At 39.5% G+C, this 27,342-nt stretch overlaps 1 protein-coding gene across 13 annotated transcripts in view; it reads right to left on the bottom strand.

The window, feature by feature from the left end:
• Positions 1-27,342, bottom strand: part of DMD (dystrophin) — a 1,973,025-nt gene that overhangs the window by 1,193,970 nt on the left and 751,713 nt on the right. For all 13 annotated transcript variants that reach the window (XR_014470468.1, XM_083174338.1, XM_083174337.1 and 10 more), the window contains 4 exons: positions 25,820-25,907; positions 18,084-18,325; positions 9,855-10,035; positions 4,060-4,205 (listed from right to left, as the gene is read on the bottom strand). Coding sequence is in view for 12 of the 13 variants with exons in the window: in XM_083174338.1 (XP_083030464.1) it covers positions 4,060-4,205; positions 9,855-10,035; positions 18,084-18,325; positions 25,820-25,907 (657 nt within the window). In the remaining variant the exon portion in view is untranslated. The remainder of the gene's footprint in view (positions 1-4,059; positions 4,206-9,854; positions 10,036-18,083; positions 18,326-25,819; positions 25,908-27,342) is intronic.

Below are 27,342 nucleotides of genomic sequence, written 5' to 3'. Positions count from 1 at the left end.
CAAAATACAGAATGTAGGGCTCTACAAACTAATTTAACACTAGATTTTCAAAACTTCAAACTTTCCCCTACATTAGAAAACAAATCTAAATACCAACTATCTAAAGCTAAATATGATGAATATCTCCAGCTTCAGGCTGATAACTATTTGTTCAATGTAAATGCAAAATTCTACAAGTTTGGAAACAGAGTGGGCAAGCTTATGACTAATTTGCTTCAGGGTTCAAGATCCCAAAATACCGTTCAACCTATTTTAAAACCTGATGGCTCATTTACAAAAAATAATATCCAAATAGTTGAGAGATTTCGAGACTATTACCAAAAATTATACTCTCCACCTGTAGAGACCCCGAAGGAGCGGATGCTAAAAGATCCCCACACACTGGAATCTAGTTTAAACCCTCCAGTAAATTATTGGGACTCAATCCCAATGCCACAAGTCCCGAAACATCTGATAGAAAACCTGATACATCCAATAACAAAAGAAGAGGTTTTAAAGACAATAGGGAAATTGAAACTAGCCAAGGCCCCAGGACCCGATGGGTTTACGAATGAGTTTTACAAAGCCATGTCCCATTTAATCGCTGAACCACTTACAAAGTGTTTTAATGAAATTATTTTAAGTGGAACCTTACCTGACCACTTTTCCGACGCGATAATAAAGGTAATCCCAAAACCAGGACGACCCCTAAATTTAACAAGTTCATATAGGCCAATATCGTTACTCAACGTTGACTACAAAATTTTTACTAAAATCATAGCAGAAAGACTTACCCCTATTTTGCCTTTTATAATTCATGAAAACCAAACAGGCTTCATTGCGGGACGACATTCAGTCGTAAATGTCAGAAGAGTCTTGGCTGCTATACAGCAGCTAAGTCCCGACTCGGCAGCCTCCTCGGCGTCTGGTGCAGTTTTGACGCTGGACGCCGAGAAGGCTTTCGATATGGTGTTATGGCCGCATCTTTTTAATACCCTGTCTAGATTTGGTTTTCCAATTTTATTTATTAACTTAATTCGCACCTTATATTCTACCCCAGCCTCTACAATAGCTTGTAATGGAACTATCTCAACCCCTTTCACTCTCGCCAGAGGAACCAGACAGGGCTGCCCGCTCTCCCCCCTTTTATTTGCAATCGCTATCGAGCCCTTCGCGGTAGCAGTGAGAACATCTCCTCTGATTCAAGGAATACAAGTAGGTAAAGAAGAATTAAAAATTGCACTATTCGCCGACGACACTCTTATTTTTTTAACTAAACCCTCCCAGTCCTTACCCGCTCTCCTACACCTCATCCGCTCCTTCGGTGTTCTCTCGGGTTACAAAGTGAATCTAAGTAAGTCAGAAATCTTGCCCTTAGGCCCTGTTGACCCATACTTGTACAATAATCCAGACATACCATTCCTAGTAAACACCTCACATTTCAAATATCTTGGAGTCCAAATCCCTGCAGATCTTTCCAAGCTATATGTCCTAAACTTTGCTCCGGTTATCACGAAAATAACTACCAAATTAGAAGCATGGAAAGACTTACCAATTTCTCTACTAGGAAGACTAGCTGTTATAAAATCAATAATATTCCCAAAAATTTTCTATAACATGCAAATGTTACCGATCACCCTATCAGCATCAGATATCGCGAAATTAGACTCATTATTTTTAAAATTTATCTGGCAAAACAAAAGAGCCAGAATAGCGAAAAGTAAGCTTAAAACACTAAAATCCCAAGGAGGGCTAGGCCACCCGGACTTACATGCATACTCATTAGCGATACACTATAGATATCTTGCTGACTGGATCTTAACACGAGCTGTGTACATTGACTATAAACTAGAAAGCGCGATATTTGCCCCTTATGCTCCTAGTGCTCTTATCCAGTTGACCACCTCTATGATTCCAAAGAAAATAAAATCCCACATACTCTTCCATGATACCTATACGGCTTGGTTAAAAATCAACAAAAAAACTCGTAGGAAACCCCTTCTTACATCACATGTCCCATTATGGGGAAATCCTCTATTCCCCCCTTCTCTTTCAACCCCGGGATACGTAAAGTGGAAGGAAAAAGGACTGGACAATTCGTCAAAAATGTTTGACCCAGGAGGCAATATGCACTCTTTTGAATACTTGGCCTCAAAATATACACTACCAAAATCTCATTTATTCATGTTTTTACAAGCAAGACATTATTTAATATCCTTAGACCTACAAATGAAGTCATCTAACCCCATAACCCTAACTACCCAAATCACAAATCTAGACTCCTTATTCAATTATATTATAGCAAAACCTTATAAAGTGAAATATCTATATAATATACTAATGACCAAAGAAATAGACATCGACCCGCAATGGAATGTACTCAAAACAAAGTGGAATTTAGATATTCCAGAGATATCGCAAGTTAGTACAATGTTAGAAGCACATGAAATAAACCTTAGGTCCCTAAAATCTGTATATTTACAGGAGGTGTACGTAAGAACACTACATAGGGCATACATTACACCGTCTAGACGAAAACATATGGTCCCAGAAGAAACTGGGCAATGCACTAAATGTGGAAAAAGTAATGCTGATTTCTCACACAACATGTGGGACTGTTATAAACTAAAAATATATTGGAACAAAGTTCTACAATTTATAAACCGCATGTTCCACACTAAATTTACCCCAAACAGAGCTGCATATATGGGAATTTCATATCAAGATTGGCACCTCCACACTTTTAACAAGAAGGAGATATCCTTAATTATAATGATACTCACTACAGCCAGAAAATGTATATTAATAAAGTGGACGAAAAAAGCAGCTCCTACCATAGCGCAACTCAAACAAAAACTTTTACAAATGTTGTACTTTGAGAGGCGCTATGCTAGGCTGGACTTGGTGAATGGAGCGAAATCCTTCTATCAAAAGTGGTCTGTTTTCATTAACACATTGGACGCTCAAATAAGAGAACATATCTCCTCGGTTTTCGAAAACAAAACCCCATTGAACGACTCTTGATCTGAGTAGAATCTTTTACCTGATTTCCATTTTCTTATTTTCTTATTTACTTTGTTTGTAATAAAAATAAGAATATAATGTCTATTATTATGTCGTAACTAATTAAAGGTGTGTGTGTAAACGTGTAAATTTATAACATTGAAATATTAGCAAAATTGATATGAGAATTCTTATGTCTTTTATGAGATAGAAAATGTGAAGACTGGTTGGACCGTCCATACCTCCCCCCCCCCTCCTACCCCTGACCCTACCCACCCCCCCTCCCCCCCTTTTTTCTTTTACATCCTTCGTCGTTATTTTCTTTGACCCCCCCCCCCCCCTAGTAGTATCTCTATGTCTGTACACCCAATTGTTTAGAAATTAAGAATTGTTTGCATTCTAGAGGCATATCCTTGAATATTATCTCCGGGTTATCTCCTGAACATAAAGAAACTTAGAAATCTTAAATACTTGCTAAAGAGCAGGAGGAAATTGAACGGACTCAAGTTTTATTACATTACGATAATGCTTTATTCTTGGAAAAATTACCCAGGAGAACCCGACAAGATATGACTTATTATACAAGATATGACTTATTACACAATATCTAACATTTTATTGTTTATGTTTTATTGTCAAAGTATGTACAAACATATATCTGTAAACCAATTGTTTTACATGCCAGAACAAAAATTCCTTAATAAAAAGCATTTAAAAAAAAAAAAAAAGTTATATTTTGGTTTTATATGGCGCAGTTTTTTAAAAGTTATATTTTATGATTGGTCCTCATTTCTCTGGTGCACCACGTGTAAGACAATATTTTTCTTTGTTAAAATACTGTCAATTAATGACTATTCATCATTAATTGATGAACAGATAAAGGGGTCTTATCACACATCAAACATATCTTTAAACCAGTGCGACTGGCAAAACCTCATTATGCTTTAATATTTGGAAGTTATTTTCTTTCATATAGTATAAAAATATTATTTGCCCTGTTATATATATTACATAAATACTTAACTCAACAGAGAAAAATAGGAATTCACTGTTGATACATTACCATGCTCGACATACCTTTAGCTCCCTGAGTCTGTGTTCCATGATTTCACATTCAGTAACAGTGACCTGAGGTATAGCAAGTTTGGTTTCAGACTGCTGGATCCACAGAAGGATAGTGCTCATTTTCTCCTTGTACTGTGTTGGAGGTAAACTGTCTAAAACTGATGAAAATAATTAATGTTGTTTTGTTTTCTTATTATTAATAGTATTTCTTTGTATAAAGTTCATTTCGCAGCTTTGTCTTGCAAAGACAATTGTAATGTAGTAGTAATAAGTGGGGAAACAGCACTCACCCAAACAGTACAAACTTTGAAAAAAAGTAACTTTGTTTATTTCAAGATTGATATGCAGCAACAAGAAAAAAGATTACTGAACCCATACAGTACCTCCCAACTTTTATGGTCCCTGAAGAGGGACACAGGCGCCCAAAAATTAGGGGGCATGGCTATCCAGAAAGGGGGCATGGCCTATACTCACAGACCAGAGGCTCTGTGAGCCTCTAGCCATGCCCCCAGCCCCCCTGGCTGTGGGAATAGACGCTTTGCACATGCGCACAGTGTTTATTCACCACTGCCGTGGGACACTGCTGGTCGCGGAAGGGGCACAGGAACATCCCTGAAAACCGGGACTTTCCCACATTAATTGTGACTGTTGGGAGGTATGCTGAACCTGTGAGGTTCGTCCCCAACATTTCAGTCCTGTAGCAAGGACCTTGGTCAGGGGATGGACAAAACCGGCAGCTGGAAAAATCATACTTCAATAGCCAACAAGTTCAGACTATCTAAGGGACTGGAGCCTGGCTGATTTTGAAGCCTGACTTTATATCAAAGTTTGTACAGTTTGGGTGAGTGCTCTTTCTTCATTTTGCAAAGTTCTAGACTTATTTGTGGACACAGCATTAGCTGTGTACCTTTGGGCACCCCCACCAATAACACTGGATGAGTGCTAGTGCAGGACTTATGGAATATACTGTATATATGAAGGTTTCCCATGAAGGTAAGTCTACTGATACAGGGCCAGATTCTCTAAGCTTCAAAAGTGATAAAATGCAGAGTGATAAACAGCCAGCCAATCAGCTCCTGCCTGACATTTTTCAAACACAGCCTGTGACATGGCAGGTAGGAGCTGATTGGCTGGCTGTTTATTACTCTCCATTTTATCACTTTTGAAGCTTAGAGAATCTGGCCCACAGTCACAGAAAGGCACACACCTCTACTGTTCACCTTATAAAGGGAAATTACCATGATATAGTGTGTACTATTCTACGCTAGCAAATATGAATACATTATAGGCCATGTGTTTCATGTTAATTGAAATGATAACAATATAGAACAAAATCAAACAATACTGTATGTTTTAGGATAAAAGTTCCCCTTGAAAAAGCCCATATTACAGTATAAATGTATAAAAATAAAAGCATAGTGCAAATAAAAAAGGTAGAATAAAAGATGATTATCGATTAAATAATCACAAAATTGTGGCATTAACAACAATTAAACAGACTCATCATACTTTTGAGCAATGCTAAATTGCGGCTTTTGTTTTCATCCTACAAAGTGGAAAGATGACTTGGCAGAGCTTCCGCATACCAATACCCCCTTTCCTATAAAAGCGCCTTTCATTAAGAATTCTGTTTTCACATTTTAAAGCAAATTCATCTTTAAAGCATTTAAAAATGATTTTTTTGTGTGTGTATAAAAAATTAATAAGATTATTTTTTTTTCCTGCATGGAAGTTTCAGGAATAAAATTCAAAACATCAATCTACTTACTGGCTTTGATAGCTAAAAGACAGATATAAAAGAACATTCAAGCTCAGTTTTGTGTAAAGAAAAAATGCATAAATTGCCATTAAGGTGGAAAGGCAATAACAAAAAATAACTATCCTGCACAAACTATTTCTGTGGAGAGGTGGCTGCTTGCTATAGCAATTCATGTGGCAATATTAACACAACAGCTGTAATCTGTCAATGCAAGTTCGGATAAAGGATATTTGAATTTAAAAGAATTGTTTCGCTCAGAGTTTCCCAATCTCCGCCATTACAGCCCAGGTTTTAAGGATATCCAGACTTGTGCTCAGATTATATTGTTAAACTGACTTACAGTAGGTATTAATTAAGTGCTTAAGAATGCATATAATCAAAAGCTGGAATGTATGGGTAGTTTGGGAAACTCTGCTTTAGCTCCTGATGCCTACTAACTTTAATGAGGGTTCTATTATGGTAAGCGGTCCCAATGTCTAGGTTGACAGTGACTAGGTAACACCTTGAAATGGTAGGCCTACCATAGGTTGGCATTAACAGAAGGTTGACACAAGCTTAAGGTCGAGATGGGCATGGGGGCACCAAAAGAGTCAACACGCGTTTTTCATGGTTTTTTTGTAGGTAAACCAACCAGTGGGAATAGAGTGAGACCATAATAGTGTGAGCCATGTGAGTGGACGTGGCACACTTATACAGTGTCCATCCTTACGTAGACGACAACATAAACGTGAAAAATGTGGGTTGACCTTGTGGGTGCAGAAATGATCATGTCGACCTTAAGCGTGTGACGACAATCTGACAATGTCGACCTATGTTATGTCTACCATTTTTATGTGTTGACCTAGTCAGTGTCAACCATTAGTGGTCGACCTAGACATTGTCTATCTCTTATACCATAACCTTATATTACACAGATGTAGTCGCGCTCATTCATGATGCGTACACACGGGCAAACGCACAACAGTACACTGCTTTGCAGATGGCTATTGCTCCATTAATTTCAATGCTATGCTGAAATCTGGGCATCCGTAGCTGGGAAACAAACTCATGAAACTGTCTTTAGAAGATTATCATTACAAAAGGCTAAAAAAAAACACAGATTAATGCTTCTTTCTAAAATCAAGAGCTACAATCAATAATACAAAAACCTAAGTGAATATAAAACAGAAATGTGTCTGTAGATAAAGGATAAGAAATTATGGGTAATAAAACTAGCTTGCTAAATCTTGCACAAATAATAAAAGTGTATACAAACCCCAGCAGGCTAAATGAAACTGTACAGTTTAGTATGTAATACATCATTCGACAACGCTATTAAATGATTTGCATAAGTCTACACTTATACATTTGTCTTGTGACAAAATATCATCATACCCTAGGATTAAAAATATTGATGTGTTTTGAATTTCTAGATTTGCATACAACGTTATTTGAAATAGAGGATACTACTGTACTTACAAATAAAACAATATAGGAAAGTTTAGATATATCCTAAAAGATATACATCGTAACAAAATTGGCATGAATTTTTCCTAACATAATAACAATTACCATTAGTAGATATATGATGCCGTATCAGACTGGTGTTGAAAAAAATGACTGTAAAGAATATGCAAAAATACCATAAAGGCCAAATGATAGTAAATTTAGCACAGTGTGTAAGACAGTTACAACAAACTATAGAAGGGATGGGAGAAGTAATTAGGCCAGGGCCATTGTGAAAAGCTTTTTATACCTATAGTAATTATATTGTCTTAATATGCAATATTAATTTTTGCTTCTGTGTACCATGGCTTCTAGATTTATATTTAAATGCATCTTTCTCACATGCAGCAACAACAGAGCATTATTGTCTAGTAAAATATAAATGTAAAATGAGTAGCTTGGTTTCTGCAAGAGTTTTCATTCAGTATAAAAATGCTGTTATTTAAAACCTTCCTCGCCCCCCAACCTTCTGCTTGATGTGACTGTACATATGTACAAATCATGAGACACTAGCCTCTGCTAATCATGCCAGCAATCAGGATGTCTCCATAGAGAATGTTAGGAAGCACCAGGAGGAGGAAGTTTTATTACGAAGTGTTTCCTGCTGAATAAAGCCACATAGCGGATAATAAAGACTGCACAGGTCACCATGTTTTAGAGCAGCATTGCACTATATTATTGCAGGTCTTCCTTAATACACATCCCAGTAGTGCTGAGTGTAGAGCAAATGTTATGCTACAAAGCACACACACCACAGAATAAATGCAGTTAGTCATGGTACATAAAGTTAGTGGAACAGCCAGGATGGACACTGGAGTTTTACAAGTGTATCAGGAAAAATTATGATGGTAAATGATCCAATTTCTATTATTTTCCCAAGGGGTTATGGAGAAAAGGACCATTAGTTTGATATAAGGCCTAATAGAGAAGATAATGTATGAGCTGATTTTTGGGGCGTATAAAATGCAGCCCAAATAATGTATGTATTTATTTAAAAAATGTAAATGTATAAATTATTTGGCGAACAAGAAACAAAAATATACCACTTTGGTGGCAAAAAGGACCATATAATAGCTGCCCACAGCACAGACAGCCTCATGTCTGAACTGACAATTATGAATGCAGACAATTATTCTTTTAAATTGGAGTTCCCACATTATTAAAACTCCCCACCCTCACCTCGGCAAATGAGTGCACCTACCCCCATTCTCATTACACCCATCCTATCAAATGAGAATACCCCCTTCAAACCCCCCCCCCCCATTACACAGAGTTTTAATGCCATCTCCCTCTTTATAAAAATAGGAACAGTGCGTTCCACAAAAATTTACACCGTAATGCCTTCTATATATTATACCACACATGGTAATGCCTACTACACATTATAATACACATTGTAATGCCAATCACATATTATACCACATGCCATAATGCCCATTACATATTATGCAACACACGTTAATGCCTATTATATATTATGCCACACATCATAATGCCCATTATATTATACCACAAACCATAATGTCTATTACATATTGGCCCTCATTCTATTGCAGGTGCCCTTTGAGACTTAGCATAGTCTCCGAGGCGCACACAGTGATACCTGTCTTCTGTGGGTGGGCAGCTGACGTTACTGGATGTCAGCTGCCCTTCCTGTTCACAGAGCAGGGCACCGCTAATCAGAGAGTGACAGAGTGACTTAGATTAGTGAGTGCTTCAAAAATCATTTAATGGTCGGCGACCATCAAATGATTTCACGCCAGCATGCAAGCCAATGGATGTTTATGCAAAACATCCATTTGCAGCCCTGCGAGGACATTCGGCATCCAGCAAGGTGCAAGCATTTCCGCGCCCAGAGGGTGGCGTTACTTGGCTCACAAAGCAGTGAAATAACGCTGCCATATAAGTGATGCTTAACTACATGGTTGTTGCCAGGGGTTGCATGCTCATTGCCAGGGGTTGCATGCTCGTTGCCAGGGATGTCATGCTCATTGCTTGTTGGATTTTACATGCTCATTTCCCAGGGGGAGGGGGATTACATGCATGTTGTCAGGTGGAGTTTACATGCTCATTGCCCAGGGTGGATTACATGCTCGTTGCCAAGGTTGGTTTGTCCAGGGGGTTGAATGCTTGTTTCCCAGGGCAGGTGCACAGAGCCGGGCCGCCACCTGTGCTCCACCGCAGCAGTCCGCCTCTACTATATGTGTGGTTCCGCCACCACGTCTGTCTTATGTACAGGATGTGCTGTGCCACCAGGCTGCAGTACAGGCTGTGGTGCATGCACAATACAGGCTATGGCACAGCACATCCTTTAGACAATGGTGTGACCACACAGATAGTACAGGCAGATGGACAGCTGCAGCGGGGCACAGATGGTGTACATCACTGCCATCGCAGCCATGCTCTACAGTACCTCTGGGGTCCCTCAGAATTGTACGGGCCATCACAGTTGCCCCCCTAGACCTCCCTGTCACCGGACCTGCCCAAACAAGTCAATCAGGTTACAGCACAACATTGTTTAGCTACAGTGTTATATTTGAGGAGGTTTGCTATTAGCACTTACTGTTCTGAAGCTGTTTTTCTCTAGATTGCAAGTTGGAAAGAACTTGATTATAGTGGTTGAGAAAAGCTGCTACATCTGCATCCAGAAAAATTGGCCTCTGCTCCTTTTCTTTTAATTGTTGTCCCTGAACTTGCAAGGATCCAATGTCAGGCTTCAGAGCTGACAGGCGGGCAATTTCATCCTGTTTTTCAATTGATACAAAAATATTACAAAGTTCCAAATTAGATAAAAATCCATAAGTGCAACAGTCTGAAAACATTGTATATCATACACTCAGAAAGAAACGTATTCATAGGTAACCTGCTTATTTTGAAGATATGAGGAAAGCATGGTACCACAGAGACTAGCATTATCACATCAAAGCACTGAGGTTACCTGGATCCTGTCAAAATATATGTGTGTCTGTGTGCGCGTGTATGTATTACATATGTATTAGCAAATTTAGGTTTTAACTATATTTACCTTTCAGTGATAAACTTTGAGATAAATTTAATTAATTGTGCAAGTTTGGTAAATATGCGGTTTCAAGTTTAAATGTCATTCTTTTATAGAGAAGAATTGGAATGAAATAGCTATTCTTGGATATCCTTAACCACCAGTGGCATCAGATCGGGGAAGGGGGAGAGCTCAGCATGGCCACGCCTCCTCCCAGGCTAATACAAAAGGGGCACTGCACCCTGCAGCAATACACTGTAAGTAAGCACTTCCCCATACTAGAGGGAAGGGGAGAGGAGGCTGGCACAACAGAGGCATCAGAATGAAATAATTTTATTGCTCCTCCCCCCAAGCTGAAAACATTCTGGCTCCCCTGTCAACCATATAACCAGGGCCGGCGCCACCACCAGGCAGCTCTAGGCATTTGCCTAGGGCGCCGGCACCTGGAGGGCGGCAGTTCGCCTCTCACCCCTAGCATGGAGGGTTATAGCTGGCGGCTGGCACTGTTCATATAGCTGTCTGCGTCCCTGCAGGTGCTGGAGCGGGCCGACAGCTATATGAACAGTGCCAGCCGCCAGCTGTGTAACACAGGTACCGCTCCCCCCCCCCCCCCTGGGGCACCGGGGCGCCCCCACCCTGACTCGCCTGGGGCGCTCCGGTGCCTTGCACTGGCCCTGCATATAACTGATGAATGAAACCAAAATTTCAAACATCTGAACATTGGATCGTCATCATCGGGGACATCCGGAAAATAACAATCATTGCAATGTTGATTTTGCCAGTAGCTGCTCATCTCAGCAGCAAGTATACAATGGAGGGGGATATTCATTTACATCTCCCCACTGGTAGCTTATGCTGGCAAAGGCTGGATGTGGCATCTTGCAGTGCTGGCCGGCCAGCAGTAACTGGCATTATACTTCATAAAAAAAAAAAATCATATAATCTGGCTGAATAAATCACATTCCATAGATATTGGATTGATAAATATGTACTGTATTTCTTATTAATATTTTTTTTTTTAACATAAATTAAACAAGTAGCCACCTGTAGCATAATAACAAAACTAAAATAAACCACTTTTAAAATTAAATTGATATAGAGTAACATATGCAACATTCTGTTCAAGCCTATATCAAGTCCCCTAAAATACCTGTAAATAGTTGATACCTTGATTCACCCCTGGAACATTCCAGTGCACATTACAGTGCTGAGGGTAGAAACTGATGTGATCTGGGTCCAATATACTAATATATATTTATAGATGTAAAGCAAATATCAGAGGGCGCAATGGTGTGTAGGAAGCCACCCAACGTATTATATTCATACAGAGTAGTGTTCATTCTAGCACCTGCTATCTTTGAAAACCCATGCAGTTCCTGTTCCCTGCCTGGGGTGTCGCTGTCTGCTGTAGTGCTTCTAGCACAGTGTGGTCTGTATATCAGCAATGATATGCAAACCAGACCTGTGCTAGAAACACCACAGCAGGACTTTAAATATTAAATACATTGAATTTCCCAGGTTGTCCTGCAGAAATAATTCTATGTGAGTGAGTAACCTTTCCTTCTTTTATCAAGTTTTGCAGTTTGCTTACATGATCAGAAACACAAATTCCCGCTAAATTGTATAACCATGCTAATGCTAACTAAATTGGACAACTATAATCACCAACTGTTATTATGCATTGGCTTTGATAAACTAAGCAATCAGCTTGTAGAAGTCATGATCATGTGATGAATCTGTATCCTTTGCTGGTAAATTTGTTGCAGTTAATCTGTGAGTCACCATTCACAGTATACAGTATGCAAATATGGTTCTTTCATTGCATTTATTAACAGAATCAAAACAAACAAGTAGTCACAACTGCTATCACAATGTCCGTGTGTGTGTGCGCGCGCCTGCAGGGAAGTCAAGAGTCTGGCCAGGGACATACTTTTCAGGGGTTGTGGCCAAATTGCTCGAAATGTGATCATCCACAAATAGAATAATTTACAGAAACATGTACTTGGTTTAGGAGAGCTGCTCCAGGCAGGTTATGGGGAGCCCCACTGGGCCCCTCCATAGGACCTGGGCACATGTAATTAGTACCCCCTTCCCCTCTGTCTTGGTACCACTCTGCGCGTATACTCTGCTTAGGGATTCTGATGGAAACAACTGCACAGCAAAAAGGTTCCTACTGTTGCAATGCTAGAATATTGTAAATAAGTTGTGTAGGGTAGCAATATAATTGATACCTACAGTATGGGTACATTTGCTAAGGAGCGGTTTGTCAAAAACACTGAGCAAGCAAGTTTATCTTTTATTCCTGTTGTCATGTCCTGTTGTACAACATTTTTTGGACTGTGGGAATCTCAGTTATGACAAGGAATGCACAGGAAATCACACATGTGCAGTAGCACTGTTGAGCAATGTTAAGTTTCAACAAAACTAAGGGGTAGATTTATTAACAAACGATCAGGGGAATATGCGCTATCCCCATGCCTTATGGCATGGGATACCGATTCCCCTGATCTATGACACCCGCTGAGCGGGTGTCTTACGTGCGGCGCTGTGGGGCAGGAGGCATAGCGCAGCTACGATATTTCGTACTGCGAACCTGCCTCATGCCTAGTTTATGAACGGTCAGCATCGCTGACCATTCTGGCGCCTGCAGCTATCGACTTTGACAGCTGCAGAAGGCAATGTCCTATGCCTACAGCAGGGACACTGCTGTCCCTACTGCTGGCTCTGAGCTGTACTGGGGATTTCGCGTGAGTAGCGAGATCCCGCGCATGCACAGTCCAGCGGGCCGGGGAGAAGCAGACAGCGCGTCAGTGTTAACTGACGCGCTGTCAGCTGGAGGGGACATCACTGGAGGGGGGAGTTAGCGCTCCCCCGCTTCGGCGGCAAGATTTTAGTAGATCTTGTCGGTCTCCCCTCCTGCTTCGCCTTTTAGCGCCGCTATAATAAATCTACCCCTGAAGTAGTTGTGAGGATTTGCTCCACCTGTGTCCGCACTAAAGTAATGTCGAATTGCCCCACCACTCACAGCAATTTAGATGCTTAATTATTGAAGACCATCTGTCCCTTGATAAATAACATAATGTATAGGACCCATAGTCTGGTGTTTCTATCTTGACCCCTGAGCAAAGTGTACATCCACATGGATGGTGCTTGTGATAGAAGCTGTAAAATTAAGATTTCCACACTGAACAAAAACTGGCATAGGAGAACATTTTGCTGCCAAAGTTGAGAAAAAATACTGCCAATATTCCAAAGATATTGCTAATTTTTGGCTGAGTTGCCCACTATTTTAGCACCTGGGTCCTTTCTAATCTAAACTATATCAGGATAGAGATAGATTAGATAGATTAGATAGATTAGATAGATTAGATAGATTAGATAGATTAGATAGATTAGATAGATTAGATAGATTAGATAGATTAGATAGATAGATAGATAGATAGATAGATATAGCAGACAAGATGATCCGGCTCCGCCATCTTTTTCAGAGATACCCAGTGGATGCCCGCATGACACTGTGAAGCGCAAATACAAATAAATGCTGCACTCCAGCTTCAGTGAAAACCAATCTTTAAGTGGTGAGCAAGTGAAGCAACGTTTCAACTATAATTTGTTTTCATCATATATATAACACAACTGAATTCTTCAAATTTCCATTTTAAGGGATTCTTAAACTTTTTCTTCAAAATCTAAACAAATTATATCTGTGATATCAGGTTTAAATGAGAAAATGCACATAATTAACCCTCTATCTTATACTGATCTTTCTCATATTTGTCTGTGCTATATCTTCTTCAAGTCATTCATTTGAATAAAGTCTCAGCAAATACCTCCTACTACATATAGCTTACAATTACAGCCAGCATTTCATATTGTGGCTTGACAATATGATAATGAAGCTGGGATCCCCAAACACCCACACCAGTTTTTGTGCAAATTCTTTTAAAGCAGATGGTGAATAATACAGTCATGTGGAAAATATATTACAAGCAGTGCAGAGATTTGGGAGATATACAACGATAGACTTGCTGCCAAAGTTATCTTACCAATAAGTTCCCATGACTGGATCAGTGCCACTGATCATCAAGTTCATGAAAGTGCTATAATTTAAAGTTTATACCAAACTGTAAAACCGTCTACAGATATGTCATACAACTGATCTCTGGAGCCATTATTTTGTCCATTTCCAGGAAATACGACTGGCACTAGTAGCCTTCATTCTTTAGCCTTCTTTGCAGCGCAATAAAAAAAAAAGCAACAGAATCCCATTAATGTTGGATAGAGTAACAGATTATTGTTGCTATTTATGTTGTTTGAAAAGCTCAGCAGCTTCCAAGAACAGCATGAACTCACAGCAATAACATAACACATTTGTCTGGCAACAGAATGATTAGTGATTTTCCTAAAAGTGAAATAATTCATGCAAACTTTGTTTACTGTTTCCATACAATGAAAATAAAAACAAAAACAAATATGTTTATTAAAAAAAGTAATAAACAAAAACATTCCCTAACAGGACCTGCAAATTACTTTCTGAAGTCATTTTAAATTTCTTTGCAAAACCGCACAATTATTTTTACATTGATAAATACAAACATCTCAGGGTTATTTTTCTTATAAATTATACTAGTTTGTTATCTTATGTTTTGTTTCCTTGTTTCTAGGATATTTTTTTTCCCTGGTTTACAGACACAAATTTACTGTATCTGTTCTTTACAGCAGTGATTGTACATTGTACACCATTGTACGGTATATCAATGGCTACGGCAGCTTATACAGTCACATCGTAGAATGGTATAAGAAGCCTAATTCAGCATAGATTGATAATCAGTGAATTCGTAGATCGAGAAATTATCGAATAATTGTGCATGTACTGTACACACTTCACTTGCATGAGGTACATTATTGACTGAAAATGAGTATAGATCGTAAACGCAATGTGGCTGGAACTTGACTGATGGGAAGCTGCGCCTGCGGTTTGAAACGTGACATTTTTGAGTGTGTCTGAAAAAATTCAGGCATGCACAGGATGACATCTGTGATCTCTGTAATGACCACTTCCAGATGGTCCTAGTTATAGATTAGAGGAAGCCTCAGAGCTTCTCACAATTGCACAGATGGCAAAAACTCTTCGATGGTTGGGAAATTGAGTATGGATTTGTAAATGGATAACGATTAGTGATCTACTTAAAATTCACTCGCAATTTATCAAGGGGCATTTTCTCTTTTGGTCTGAGTGACGGTTTTCACAGTCCACAGTGGATTCTTACATTATCAATGGAAAGATCACAGAGGGTGGACCAACAGGTCTCCGTGATTTTTGTTTCCCCAGCCAATCAGCACCTAACTGTCATGCTATAGACTGGGGTTAATAATGACATATGGGAACTAATTGGCTGGTGGCCTTTATAGGCCCAATGTAATAGGGTGTGAGAATCAGAAAGTGAGATATTTTAGGAGAGTTTTCCCATTTTTTTTAATGCGGCAATCAATTACATGGCAAAATCAGCCTGGTTTTGCAGTGTAAATGATTGCCGCTTTAAAAAAATTAAAACTTTCCCAAAATCTCTTACTTTCTGATTCTCTCACCCTATTACATTTGGACCTACATGTTTGAAGTACTATTTATTTTTTAAACTCTGTCTGCACTATGGAATGGGTGATGTAAACTCTGAGATACAGCATTGACTATGATTCCAGCTGCTGCTGACTTTGTGACTTTTCTGCCAATATTTGTGGCATTATAAAAGTTAATCAAATCATGAGAATATAGATCAAAATGTAATCACTGATGAAGAGCATTCCTGAATACCACCTACCTATTGTTGTAAACTCTATTCATTATACAGGGTAAAAAAAAAAACACGCCCAGATTTTAAAGTTTAACAAGAACCGGCATGGTAGATGCTATTCAAACTTTAGTATGTAATCTAAAAGTGCATCAAATACATTTTATAATGAATTGGTTTTGAAAATATCATCCAGATTGTGGAGCTCATATTGTATGTGATACAAAGTTGTGGCAAATTTCAGTTTGGCAACACTCGGCTGGTCATTTCCGGTTGACAATTTCTTTCTGAAGCTTACAATCACTTGTCTGGCTATGTTATCAAAGCGAGTTTTCGTTACTGGAGAAAAAAAAACCTCATCAGCTTCATGAAAAGCCTCTACACAGCAAAATTAACCATTTGAAAGCTGACCAAGAATCATTCATAAACTGAAGGTTACTATATGCCAAGAATTCATGATATCATATTCAACACCAACTGAAAGCAAACTGTATTCAATGCACTTTTAGATAATATACTAACATTTTTAATAGCATTTACCAATTGTTTGTTACCTTTAAAATCTGTTAGTTTTTTTTTTTTTCCCTCAACCCTGTACAGTTCGCACTTACACACCTGGATTACGCTATGTACAGTGCTTAAGGTTTATCCCTTCCTTAAAATTTAACTAACTGCTTCAACGAAAGGCATTTGTATTTCTTGCATACTTGATCCTTCCCCAACAGCCTACATGTATTGTGGCTAAACCGGGACAGAACTCAATAAGGTGCACTGTTATCAAAATATCTGTCCAGGCGAGATTATTTTTCCCAGAATTAACCCAAATTATTATTTTTCTTAATTGCAATCAATAAAAATATTAATAATTGAAGTACTAATTCTGCAATGGTAAGCAGGCAGCAAAAAAAGTGAAAAGGGGGATATTCTTTATTAGCCTCTGCAGTTGAGTCAGTAGCAGTAGATACAGTAAGTCTATGACTAGAATGTAAATTATCAGCATTTTGACATAATATATTTCTTCTTGATAAACTCCCAGGAAGAAAAAGAATAATGTTAATTTAGGTGTTTCAGATGTTACCAGTGGGAAATCTCTCTTGTTGCAGTGTCATACACAAACAATATTCTTATTTTGCAACTTAGTGTTCTGGGGATAACACAGCATATTCATTCTCAGATCATTACAGCAGTGTTGGCAGAAATCACACCAGTCTTCTAAGTTATTATTATTATTATTATTACATTTTATTTATAAGGCACCACAAGTGGTGTGCAGCACCATACATATGACACACACTAGAAAAATTAGGGTTACACAAAACTAAACATTGCAGTAATTGACTAATACGCATTTTACACCAAAACGCTGGGTCGCACCCAGGTTTTTGGACCCAGCTTCAACCCGGGTATTACCCGGCATTTGTTACCTTTTACACCAGCATTTTACTGATCACCGCGTCAGGCTGCAGACGGCCGTGCTGGGGACAAGCCAAGCACCTAGCTAAGCTGCTGGGCTGCCCCCAGCCCCCATCTGTGAGGTGAAGCAGCCTCCCGTCGAACCTGCGGTCCAGAGATTGGGCTTCCCTCATTGGACCTGGACCTGGGTAGAAGTCCTGTGTAAATAGACACGGGTTTACCCATTTACCCTGCCGCTGACCCAGGTCTGACCCACCACTGACCTGGGTTTTTGCGGCAGTGTAAAATAGGGGTATAACTAAACCGGAGCACAGGTAACAATTACAGTAGTACAATGCCATCATTTTCAGTACACAATACTGCTGAGATGTAGGAAAGCAAAAGCGTTGTCTGTGTACTACCAGGGGCAGTGTGTCATTGGTAAAGGATGAACAATCAAAAGTAAGAAGAGCACTTGTCTTTATGAATGTATAAGCATAGTGTGAACCTAGGTATGTTTCTTTTTATTATACTCTTGTTGAATTCCCCACTAAACTTGACATTTATGCAAATTATATGAAACACATCTTAAACACAAAGTATTTTATCTCACCTTGCATTTTTTCAACTGTGTTTTGACTGTTTCAGCTTCGGAGGCGATAATACTTTGTGCTTTTAGCCAGTTTTCAGCTGTAATTGCTGTCTGTTCCAATTGTTGTAACTTGGAGTAAAAGGCAATGATGCTATTTTGATATTCCAGCCAAGAAAGTCTCTCGCCCAATAACTGACAGAAGTCTGTCCACCGGCTGTTCAAATGCTGAGAGGACTGTGTGATGCTGTCTGCATTAAGGCCATCTGTGAATTAAAAAAAACATAACTCAATTAAAAGAAGTCGCGAAAGTTATTTTATACATACAAAAAGTATTTATATTTGTAGTCAGCAACGGCTTACGTATAAAAACAAATGCCACAAATAATAACACTACTTTACAGATTCCAAAGTTGACAGATGGTATACAGAAAAAATGTGAATTAGGTTCAGAAAATTAACTATGACCCTATTATGGGCATAGGTGTGCGCACATTGAGTGTTAGGGGTGCACAGGCACCCCCAAATGCTGTGCCCACCCTTATGAACAACTTCCTGCCGCTAGCAATACCTTTTATTAAAGTCTTTTGCTTTTTAGACCTGTATTCCATTAAAAGTAGTGCCCATCAATCAATTGTGTGTTTTGCATTGTTAATTGTACTAGACCTTTGTCATATCACTATATACCTGCATAATCCATTTTTTTTTTTTTACTTTATATGCATGTACTGTCATACAGAGTAATAATAAATATTAAAACTGAAATAGGTCGGAGATTATGTTCTGGCTGAGAGACATTTTATATTTTAGCGAGTACCAATAGATGATGGTAAACATGCATGATTGGCAGTGTTAGACACACCCAATGGGCAATGCTAGACACGCCCAATAGGTGGCGCTAGACACACCCCTTTGATAGTGCACCCCCTAATAAAATGGGCTGCGCACACCTATGATTATGGGTTCTAAGTTTATGAATTGGAATGAAAAAGTGTCTCTCTAGAATCATTGGGGCAGGGGCCCTTTCAAGCTGTTGCTATTGGGTCCACAAAGTTTTGGCTATGCCCCTGAGCAGAAACTCTTTTTATTTATGAGATCCAGAGGACCCAGAAACAATCTTCACATTCTTCAACTATTTGTTGAAGTTTTAGCAAGTCACACACCATACTATACAGCTATATTAGATAATTATCCCTGGATACTTGTCATATATGTAGATGGAGCGACTGTCAGTCAGCCTGAGGAATCGCCAGATCTCCGGAGCTGGTGCAGGCTGGCAGACAGAAGCTCCATCTGATGTGGACGCGAGAGCATCTCACACGCTCACATGTCCCCATCAGCATGGCGGCGGGGAGCGGATTCCCTGCCCGTATCCACTTCAGCGAGATGGGCAGGGTTAGTGGGGGCTGCGGGCGGCAATGGGTGAGCAGCAGGGAGTCGGAGGTGGGCGGTGATTTCTAACAGAACGGGGCACGCGAGCGTCTCGTGCGCGTACACCCCTTCTGTTGGATGGTGGAACAAGGCGGTTGGCGATTCTATCGCCAGGAGCAGCTCCAGCTGTATGCACAGTACATAAGTATGTTTATTTGCTTTATGTTAGTGTATTTGTGTTTCTATTCACATTCGGTCTTGTATTGTACATACACAAAAACTGTAGATACTTACATATACTTAAATATTACATATGCTATACTGATTATACAGTACAAGAAAACAAAATCAGGGCCTAATTGAATGGTCCGTCCATGCAAGCCTTTGTTGGATACTCATCTGCTAAGTTCATATTACGTATACATATAAAGTATTGGCAATAACAATCAATACTGTATATACACTAGTATCGGTATATTCCCATCGTGGTGTCTGTGAGGGAATGAGTCATTAGGTCAACAGTGTCTAGGTTGACAGTCAAAAGGTCGACCACTATTGATTGACAGTCAAAAGGTTGACACATGAAAAAGGTCGCCGTGTATTTGGTCCACATGGTTAAAAGGTTGACATGGTCAAAAGGTTGACATGAGTTTTTCATGTTCTTGGTGGCTATGTCGACATAGGTCTTCATGGACACCGTATGTGTACCACGTCCCCTTGCATTATATTATACATGTCCCCTGGGATGAAAAAGTATGAAAAGTTGGTTTTAAAAAAAATCATGTAAAATTCATGTCGACCTTTTTCCATGATGACCTTAGACCATGTCGCCCTATGGACCAGGTCGACCTTATGCGTGTCCAACTTTTTATGTGTATTCTTTTTGACTGTTGACCGATACTGGTCAATCTTTAGACTGTTGACTCGCTTCAGTCGACCCAATGACATCATACACTCTGTGAATGGATGGTATAGTAAGTAAACAGATACAATAGAAAGTGGAAACAAATCGAGGATGTTAGGCAGCAAATAACAAAAGTCAATTAAAATTTAATACAAAAGACCAATATAGGGATATAAAAAGGATTCTATAAAATTATTATGTTAAAATGAATATTACAGTTAAAACTATGCTGTGTAATAATGTTGTAATGTGAGACCTTGCACCATAGAGCTTGCTTCCAGATTGTTATTATTCATTACATATACAGTATATGCACTGTGCAAAATTTTTTTTTTTTTACAAAATACTTATGGGAAAATGATCAGGATATCCAATCCTGTATTCATCATAGTTAGATCAGTACTGTATGTTTCTCTGTATCGGGTGTTTTATGTTCCTACGTGACCTACATACTTTGGCAACTCTCTGTTTTGCAGGTGTGTGCTGCACTGGTAGGAAATTGCTGTTTGGAGTGTTATTTTGTAAACAACTTTCTCTGACAACAGTTGGTGTCTCAGTCAGGTGTGAAACCTCAAGGCACATCAAACAATGAGTGAATATAATAACATCGATAATCCAATTACATTATGCATTCGTTGTTGCTGAAATATTGAATTGATAAACACATTGTTCCAAGGGGGATATGGGTCATTACCTAAAGTGCATCCATTCATTTGACTGTATTGTGTTACTCTATATAAAACTGCATAATGTATTAGGTGTAAGTGTACCTTAATCATGCCTTCCACACAAGTACATTAGAACTGTCATTTTAACAGGCTAAACCTGTCAAGATCACTCGCTATTAACCAGTGCAACTGGGGAAGAATAATCACAACCTGTACTTTGATCAAAAAAATGATGCCATTCAGTACACTTAAAAGGAGGACATAACTGCAACAAATGTTTAGAATATTTGATTATTCCTTGCTCAATTCCCCTTCCTTTTGAAAGCCATTTGTTTAAGAAGCTAATTCAATATTTATGTAGGCAAGATATTTACACTCTGTGCTAAAATGTGTGCCTAGCAGTAAATGAGTATGTGTTGCAAAGATGTGTTTCATTTATTTCAGTAGTAAAATATGATTTTTAATAATGTTATGCTTTACATAAGAGGGAAAGGTAAAAAGAAAATGACAAACTGCAAGCATAACTAAATGGCAAATACCGTTTATTGGATTAATGGGCAATATTCATAAACACACTGAAAATGTATTACTAATGTAGAAAAACCTGAATGAGTACTAACTGCAGCAACATAAGTTTAATGTAGAATGTAAACTCTCACGAGCAGGACCCTCTCTCCTCATATGCTTTTCTAAGAATATATATTATATCTGCCACCCTAATAATTGCTTCAGTGTCCTGTCCCCTAATGGAACTGTCTTTATTTACCATGTGCTTGTCCTAAATTGCCTTGTACTGTGATTTGTTATTTCTTTATCTTTGCTCATTTATGTATTGTTAGGCGCTAGGGAACCCTTGTGGCTCCATATAAATAAACAATATTAATAAGCTGTGACAGTAAAAAGTACCTTGAATATTGTACCAAACTGGGGACTGGCAGAGATTAACATGACATGCAAATGTCAGCATCTAAATCTATTACTGAAAAGTTGATGAAGCTGTCTGTCTTTCTCAAATATAGAAACAAATGTAATAGGGTGTGAGAATCAGAAAATGAAACCTTTTGTGAGAGTCAACTGCAAACGCAGGATTTTCACCCGGGGCTTTCTATATAGAGAGATGGTTTAGGTCCCGAAGACGGGATTTGGCCCAAAACGCCGTAGGCAACAGTAAACTTTATTAACACTAAGACCCAGAGTGACGTCTTCCTTCAATCAGTTATACATGCAGGGGTCTTTGCGCTGAATGACGGGCACCCGGGCAAAGCATGCCATCAAAGAATTGAGTAGTGCCGTATATAATCACTGCACTACACTTCAGGATAAATGCAGACTTAACTTTCCTAATGTTTTAGGGGCCAGCCATGTGCTGTCATTAGGAAAAATATAAAAAAGGTATTTTGGTTCCTATACTCATTCTGCTGATGTGGCACAGTTGACTACAAAACGATGTGGCACTCAGAAGCAGTGGCGGCAGTAGGTCGGCAGCCCACAAAAACAAAACTTAGCCTGTCAGGGGGGTTTTCTGGGAACTGCTAGTTCGCCATCCCATTCACACACACCAGTGCAGACATGGGGCGCTGGTGAGGGGACGCAGCTATGGGAACGCCCAGCATTTCATGGGTGTTCCCATGGAAATTAGACAGTGATGCGACTGCTGATCACTGGATGTCAGCTGCCCGCCCTCTTCTCGTACAGGGAACATGCAAAGCTAAGACACCATAGAGGGGGAAATTTACTAAAGGAAATTCGTAAAAAAAAAAATAGGTGTATCCGATTTTTTACACATTCGTATTTTCAGGATTTACTATACCGAAAATACGTCAATTCCTATTCATATTGATGGCACATTCGTATTTGTATTTATAAATACGAATAGATACACCATCGATAGAATATGACAGGAATTAAAATACGGCCACTAAATAGCGTTAAACGGCTGCTAATTGCCGGCCAAATACGCCAGGAAAATACACTTCATTTTCCTGACGTATTTGGCTTTAGCCTGCATGTATCAGTCAGATCCGTGCAGGCTGCAGTGTGTAATAAAAAAGAAAAATAATAAATAAAAAAACAGCGTGGGGTCCCCCCTCACGGCCGTAACCAGCCCCAGGCTCACAGAGCCAGTCCTGATTGTAAAAAATCAGGGAACAAACCGAGTAGGGGTTCCCCGTATTTTTTACAACCAGCACCAGGCTCAAGGGCCAGTCCTGGTTCCCAAAATACAGTGGAAAAATGACTAGAGTTCCCCCATATTTAAGAACCAGCACCAGGCCTGCAGGGTAATGCCACAGCCTTGGGGGGGGGGGGGGGAGACTTTTTATACAAGTCCCCCAGGCCAAAGCATTCATCCCTCTGACCGGTCAGCCGTCTTTTTTTTTTTCGTTTTTTATTTTAACCCTTTTTTTTTAACACACTGCAGCCTGCACGGATCTGACTGATCCATGCAGACTGCCTGTACGAATTCATATTAGCGGCCATATATACGGCTGCTAATACGAATAGATACGACATTGGGGATTACAAAGCAGTCATATTTGACTGCTTTGTAAATTATCCTTTGGAACACGAATTTGCATACGGCTAGAACAGCCATATGCATTTGTATTTATTCGTATTAAGAATACTAATATGAATTTTCATATTAGTATTCTTAGTAAATTTCCCCCAGTGTGTCTTAGTTTTGCAGTACGTTCCAAATCATTCCATGGTCAGTGACCATGGAATGATTTGACCCCCGCACAACATCCATTCTCAGCCATGCGAATAACTTGCCGAGTTGGGGGGGGGGCGGCAGCATTAAATCCACATGCAGCACTGTGAAATTTGCAGTGCTGAGTGTGAACTAGAATTATGTCTATGGTCCATAGACGTTCAAAGAACAATATACAGAGGGAGGCAGCCTCATCTAGCAGTCTCTGGATAGCCATGGTGAGCTATGCTGAGCCAAGACCTATTGTTCTCAGCTGCAATACAATACATATTGTAGAACAATACAGTAGGGGATTAGCAGAGTAATCCCATTACTCACTTTATCCTATTAAAGGGCTAGATGAGGATGGCTCCATCTGTATGTTAATTAAAAAAAGATGGACTCACAAAGTCATCATCCTGCTACATGCACTAGATTAAATGCCACTATCTGAAGTATTGTAAGTGTGACTAACAGTGGCGGTTTTTACCTATGGGTTGCAGGGCTGCAGCCCCCCCAGGTAAGACTGTAGTGAAGCTAATTGCAGTCTGTGAGACTGCACTGGCTTCACTGTGACTGGCAGTGACTTTCTATTAGAAGTCCGACCTGCCAGTCACCAAGTCACCGCCTTGCTGCGGGCTGCCGTGCAATAACGGCAATTGCGCATGCGCAGTACCTGTATTGGTGCCTCTCATTTATATTGGACCAATATTCCTTCTATGGGCTGTTGCCGAAGCAGCCCATAAAAGCTGGCTGCATGCCCAGTTCATATGTTTACTGTGCATGCGCCAGTCCCTGCACCTGTCATCATAGGACAGGTGCTGGGGACTGGGAGGAGAGCGGCGGCAGCGACAGAGGGAGGGGGGTGCCTGCATCGCGGTACACCCACGGCGGCTGTGGCCAGAGGCAGCCCCCCTCCCCTAAGAAGATAGGAGCCGCCACTGGTGACTAAGAATAAGAATTGAAGTAGTGAGGAATTAGTCAAATGTAACATCAGAATTATCATACAATGGGTGTGAAAGGATAGGTCTACAGTTTCTAGGTTGACAGACAATAGGATGGACATTGTTAACTTCTCAACACACAAAAGTTTGATGTTGCCAAAAGGTCGACACAAGCAAAGGGTTGACATGAAATAAGTTGATTCGTGAAAAGATCAACATGAGTTTTTTAGGTGTTAGTGTCAACACCTTTTGACATGGACCCCAATTAGTGTAGTGCTTCACTTGCCCTGCTTCAGTCATCATGCCCCTTTCCACTAACAATGCGCTTGGCACACTTTACCATTCCCAATCAGAGTCAATGTGAATGTTAAGTAAGAAAAACTCTAAAAATGTAAAAAAAATAAAAAAGTGAAGAATTCATGTCAACCTTTTCATGTGAAAACATTTATCATGTGGGCTTTTTGTTTGTGTCAACCCTTTGTCAATGACAAACTTTTTGCATGTCAAACATTTTGTATCGACCTATTGACTGTCAACCAAGATGCTGTAGACCTATCAAACAAATTGTTCCAGCCCCAGAAATGCTTCTGTAGAACGTGCTGGAAGGGATTTGAATAGATCCCTTCAGAAATATTGTGCCAATAGGCTTCTACAGGGTAATTTCAGCAAAAGCCGGCATTACTTTCTACATGGAAGCTCCGGATGCCTGGGCTTAGTACATATGAGGAATGCAGCTAAAGCCTGAAAATGGTAGTTGTCAGGGGTTTTCTGCTGCATTTTCCATTTAATACATCCCATCCAGTAATGACTAAACCTGAGCGTGATGGGTGTCCCTAAGGACTGGAGTTGGGAAACATTGCAATCCAGGAATAGGCAGATATTGAGGCTAACACTGTTCATGAACGCAATCATATCTCTAGACATACCTGTCAATCTTCTTCAGGATCCTGACTGCCTGTAGTTGGTCCACATACCGAGATAAGTTAGTGTTATAATCAGCTGTGCAAATTTACCATCCAAATATGTATATTTTTTCAAAGGAATACCTAAAGCATCTAATATGAAGAACCTTACATTTTTTTGTTGCGTTAATGACCTAAATAATGCAATATTCATATATTAATAATATTTCAATTTGTGAGGCTACTACAGAGAGATTAACCAAATTAACTTTCATTAATTACCATTCAACATCTGCTCCATCAGATTCTGTGCATTTCTATTGGCCTCCTGCAGCTTCCGGTTCTTCTCTGGCCTTTCTCTCTCTATGGCCTAAGGCAGAAAATAATGTTATGTTACTTTTTAAAATGATGTTACATATTTAAAGAATTGTCCATTTATAGACAGGGCCTGATTCAGACCTGATCGCTAAGCTGTGAATATTTGAAGCACAGCTATCAGGTAAACGCTGAATTGGGCCCATACTGACTACATGTTAGATACTATAACTATTAGACAGGTTGGATTATATATTGGCTCCCAATATTAAGGTAATAGGAAGTTCCCAGAAAGGTAAAGAATACACCAATGTTCCCTTTAATACTAATAAGCTGAGTGAGCAAAAACATTCTTCATTTGTCACTTTTTTTGCATAATTATTGCTGTAAAAACCACATTCATCTTTTCAAAGGTGACTTACACTATTTAAAAGAAGGTAAACAATTGATATACAGTACAGTAATCTTTTTTTAATTTTTGCTGTAACACTGAAAAAACTGCTTTAGAGTTTTAGAAGTAAGCTCTTTAAAAATACATTAACATGTAATAGGCTATAATTACATAAGGTAATGATGCTCACACAGCATGTACGTACATAGGGCTGCACAGACATACTGTAGTGAAATATACATCTTATAACTGTTGTTTTTAAATGCTTCAGTAATTAGTAACGCACATGTTTTGTGTATGGTTTATTTTGTTAGACAATGTAATAAAAGTGTCCTGCCTGTAAGAACATCATGGCCTGTCATGTAGGAAATGACATTGCTGACCCTATTTTGATTTTCTGTATTAAGCTTCTTATTTCTTCTACAGCTGTTTTTTTAAGCAGACTTAAGCTAGGTACACTCATTGCGATATATTCTTAACGATATGGATGATATTGTTAACGATATACAGTATAGTCCAAATCGTACAGTGTGTGCGCTCAATGTCATTAATGATGCACGCTTCCACTCATCGTTAACGACCCCCCCCCCCAAGTCGGCTGTACATGCAGATCAATCTCTTGACTATCTAGCCACTGAATGCTTGTATGGTGTCGGGAGGGGGGGGGGGGGAGGCTGAGTGGGTGACATCACTGACCGATATCGTTACCAATATCGGTCAGTGCATATGCACTATATAGTAACTCCCGTGGCACTGCTGATATAAAGAAATCGGCACTGCCGGCAATCGCCTAGTGTGTACCTAGCAATAGTGTATATTTTGCTAGGTTGGACATGTCTTTCTATCTCCCATGTTCAGTGTTCAATCTAAGCTATGCGCGTTTGCGCGCGCACACAACTCGATGAGCGTGCGCACAGACATTACAAGGGAGCGCACAAAGCAGCACTGGTCCCTTTTTGCAGTTGTAGACTCAATTAATGTGTGTTTCACCTATTAACAACATTGTGTGCTGTGTTTTTAATGTTTAAATGTTTAATATCATTTTGAAGTAAAGTTAACACAAATGCTGAATGTCATTTTCCAGTTATATATAAGTGAC

This window comes from Crinia signifera, chromosome 2, assembly GCF_055691185.1.
Source record: "Crinia signifera chromosome 2, ASM5569118v1, whole genome shotgun sequence".
Taxonomy (NCBI): Eukaryota; Metazoa; Chordata; class Amphibia; order Anura; family Myobatrachidae; genus Crinia; species Crinia signifera.
Note: the sequence above shows the minus strand (reverse complement) of the source record. Positions and strands in the feature narration are given on the sequence as shown.